The sequence below is a fragment of the Borostomias antarcticus genome, assembly GCF_949987555.1.
Source record: "Borostomias antarcticus genome assembly, chromosome: 8".
Classification (NCBI taxonomy): Eukaryota; Metazoa; Chordata; class Actinopteri; order Stomiiformes; family Stomiidae; genus Borostomias; species Borostomias antarcticus.
Window position 1 is genome coordinate 738989 of NC_140241.1, and position 2724 is coordinate 741712.

Consider the following 2724-nt stretch of genomic DNA (forward strand, 5'->3'; position numbering starts at 1 on the left):
GCTACTGCTGGAGGCCTCAGTCATCCCACGCTAGCGCTGCAGGCCTGTCATCCCACGCTAGCGCTGCAGGCCTGTCATCCCACGCTAGCGCTGCAGGCCTGTCATCCCACGCTAGCGCTGCAGGCCTGTCATCCCACGCTAGCGCTGCAGGCCTGTCATCCCACGCTAGCGCTGTAGGCCTGTCATCCCACGCTACTGCTGTAGGCCTGTCATCCCACGCTACTGCTGCAGGCCTGTCATCCCACGCTACTGCTGTAGGCCTGTCATCCCACGCTACTGCTGCAGGCCTGTCATCCCACGCTACTGCTGCAGGCCTGTCATCCCACGCTACTGCTGTAGGCCTGTCATCCCACGCTACTGCTGTAGGCCTGTCATCCCACGCTACTGCTGCAGGCCTGTCATCCCACGCTACTGCTGGAGGCCTCAGTCATCCCAAGCTAGCGCTGGAGGCCTCAGTCATCCCACGCTAGCGCTGTAGGCCTCTGTCATCCCACGCTAGCGCTGCAGGCCTGTCATCCCACGCTACTGCTGCAGGCCTGTCATCCCACGCTAGCGCTGCAGGCCTGTCATCCCACGCTACTGCTGCAGGCCTGTCATCCCACGCTACTGCTGCAGGCCTGTCATCCCACGCTACTGCTGCAGGCCTGTCATCCCACGCTACTGCTGCAGGCCTCAGACCCTCAGTCATCCCACGCTAGCGCTGCAGGCCTCAGTCATCCCACGCTACTGCTGCAGGCCTGTCATCCCACGCTACTGCTGCAGGCCTCAGTCCCTCAGTCATCCCACGCTACTGCTGTAGGCCTCAGTCATCCCAGCAGCGCTAGCGCAGGAGGCCTCAGTCCCTCAGTCGTCCCAGCAGCGCTAGCACTGTAGGCCTCAGTCATCCCACGCTAGCGCTGGAGGCCTCAAGTCATCCCATGGGGTCTAGTTATCGGAAGACAATTGTGTATTGTGTGAAGTGTACTGTCATAAAAATCATTAGTTTCATTGTTTTATGATATATGATGTGAAGGTTTTATTGAATGAAAGGGTTAGGGTTAGGGTTATAATTCCAGGAGAGCTCAGGTGTAGCGTGAGGTGTTAAAGACAGCGGAGGCCGTGTGGAGGAAGATGGTTCAGTCTTTCCCTGAAAGGCTTGTGCTTGAGCAGCCTCACCCTAACCCTAACCCTCACATTGATTTCCCCAGTATTGTTAACAGAGGAAAACAGCATGGTTGAGGGGGACCGATACACACCCCTCAAATTGATATTGAATCGATGTTTGACAGTTAACATCTATGACTGAATATATACATATACTGGAGGTCAGTCTACCCACTCTTATTGACATAAGTCTGACTTTCTAGAGAACCTTTCTTGACACCCTCTGCTCTCCAGTTGGAAAACTGGGTCAGCCTGGAGAAGTGTGTCCGTTGAAGTGGAACCGTCACTACCTCTCTCTGCCACCCAAATATCAATTAATTTATCTCCCTTCAGCGGTGCACACAGAAACCTGCACTGAGATGAATACTAATTCTGCTGAGAGAGAGAGAGAGAGACAGATGGGAGACAGAGAAGGGAGAGAGAGGGGGGAGGGGGAGAGAGAGAGAGATGGGAGACAGAGCAGAAACAAGAAAGAATGACTGTGTGTGTGTGTGTGTGTGTGTGTGTGTGTGTGTGTGTGTGTGTGTGCGCGTGTGTGTATGTGTGTGTGTGTGTGTGTGTGTGTGTGTGTGTGTGATAGAGACAGCGGGAAATGGATTGAGATAAAAGTTGTTTTCTTGCTTGCTTATTTGGTGGTGATGGAGAACCTGTTGTTTTTATGTCCTGATGTTCCGATGTTCATTCCACACACAGGTCTGTTTGACAGCCCATTTCCCATCTATCCCTCCACTACACCAACTACACACACCAGAGTTGAGGAACTGTTGTTAAATATACTCCACCCTGAAAAGATGCCTTGTGATTGTGAGGAACGAGGCGTATTCTAGAGATGGTGGAGGCAGCAGAACATAGAAGATAAAGGTGGAAGAGGGAAACAAACACCATCAACTACACCCTGATCAACTACACCCTGACCAACTACACCCTGACCAACTACACCCTGATAAACTACACCCTGATCAACTACACCCTGACCAACTACACCATGATCAACTACACCATGATCAACTACACCCTGACCCACTACACCCTGACCAACTACACCATGATCAACTACACCCTGACCAACTACACCCTGACCAACTACACCCTGATCCACTACACCCTGACCCACTACACCCTGACCCACTACACCCTGACCCACTACACCCTGATCCACTACACCCTGACCAACTACACCCTGACCCACTACACCCTGACCAACTACACCCTGATCAACTACACCCTGATCAACTACACCCTGACCCACTACACCCTGACCCACTACACCCTGACCCACTACACCCTGACCAACTACACCCTGATCAACTACACCCTGATCAACTACACCCTGATAAACTACACCCTGATCAACTACACCCTGACCAACTACACCCTGACCCACTACACCCTGACCCACTACACCCTGACCCACTACACCCTGATCAACTACACCCTGACCAACTACACCCTGACCAACTACACCCTGACCCACTACACCCTGATCAACTACACCCTGACCCACTACACCCTGACCCACTACACCCTGATCAACTACACCCTGACCAACTACACCCTGACCCACTACACCCTGACCAACTA

General features: G+C 52.9%; 1 protein-coding gene across 1 annotated transcript in view; it reads left to right on the forward strand.

Moving 5' to 3' along the window:
* The window catches only part of cpne4a (copine IVa), a gene marked incomplete at both ends in the record, with an annotated part of 104082 nt that extends 104048 nt beyond the window's left edge, over positions 1–34 (forward strand). Inside the window, one exon of the mRNA XM_084441972.1 lies at positions 1–34. This exon is cut by the window's left edge and continues 161 nt beyond it. Coding sequence (XP_084298098.1) covers positions 1–34 — 34 coding nt within the window.
* Positions 35–2724: the final 2690 nt, after the last annotated feature.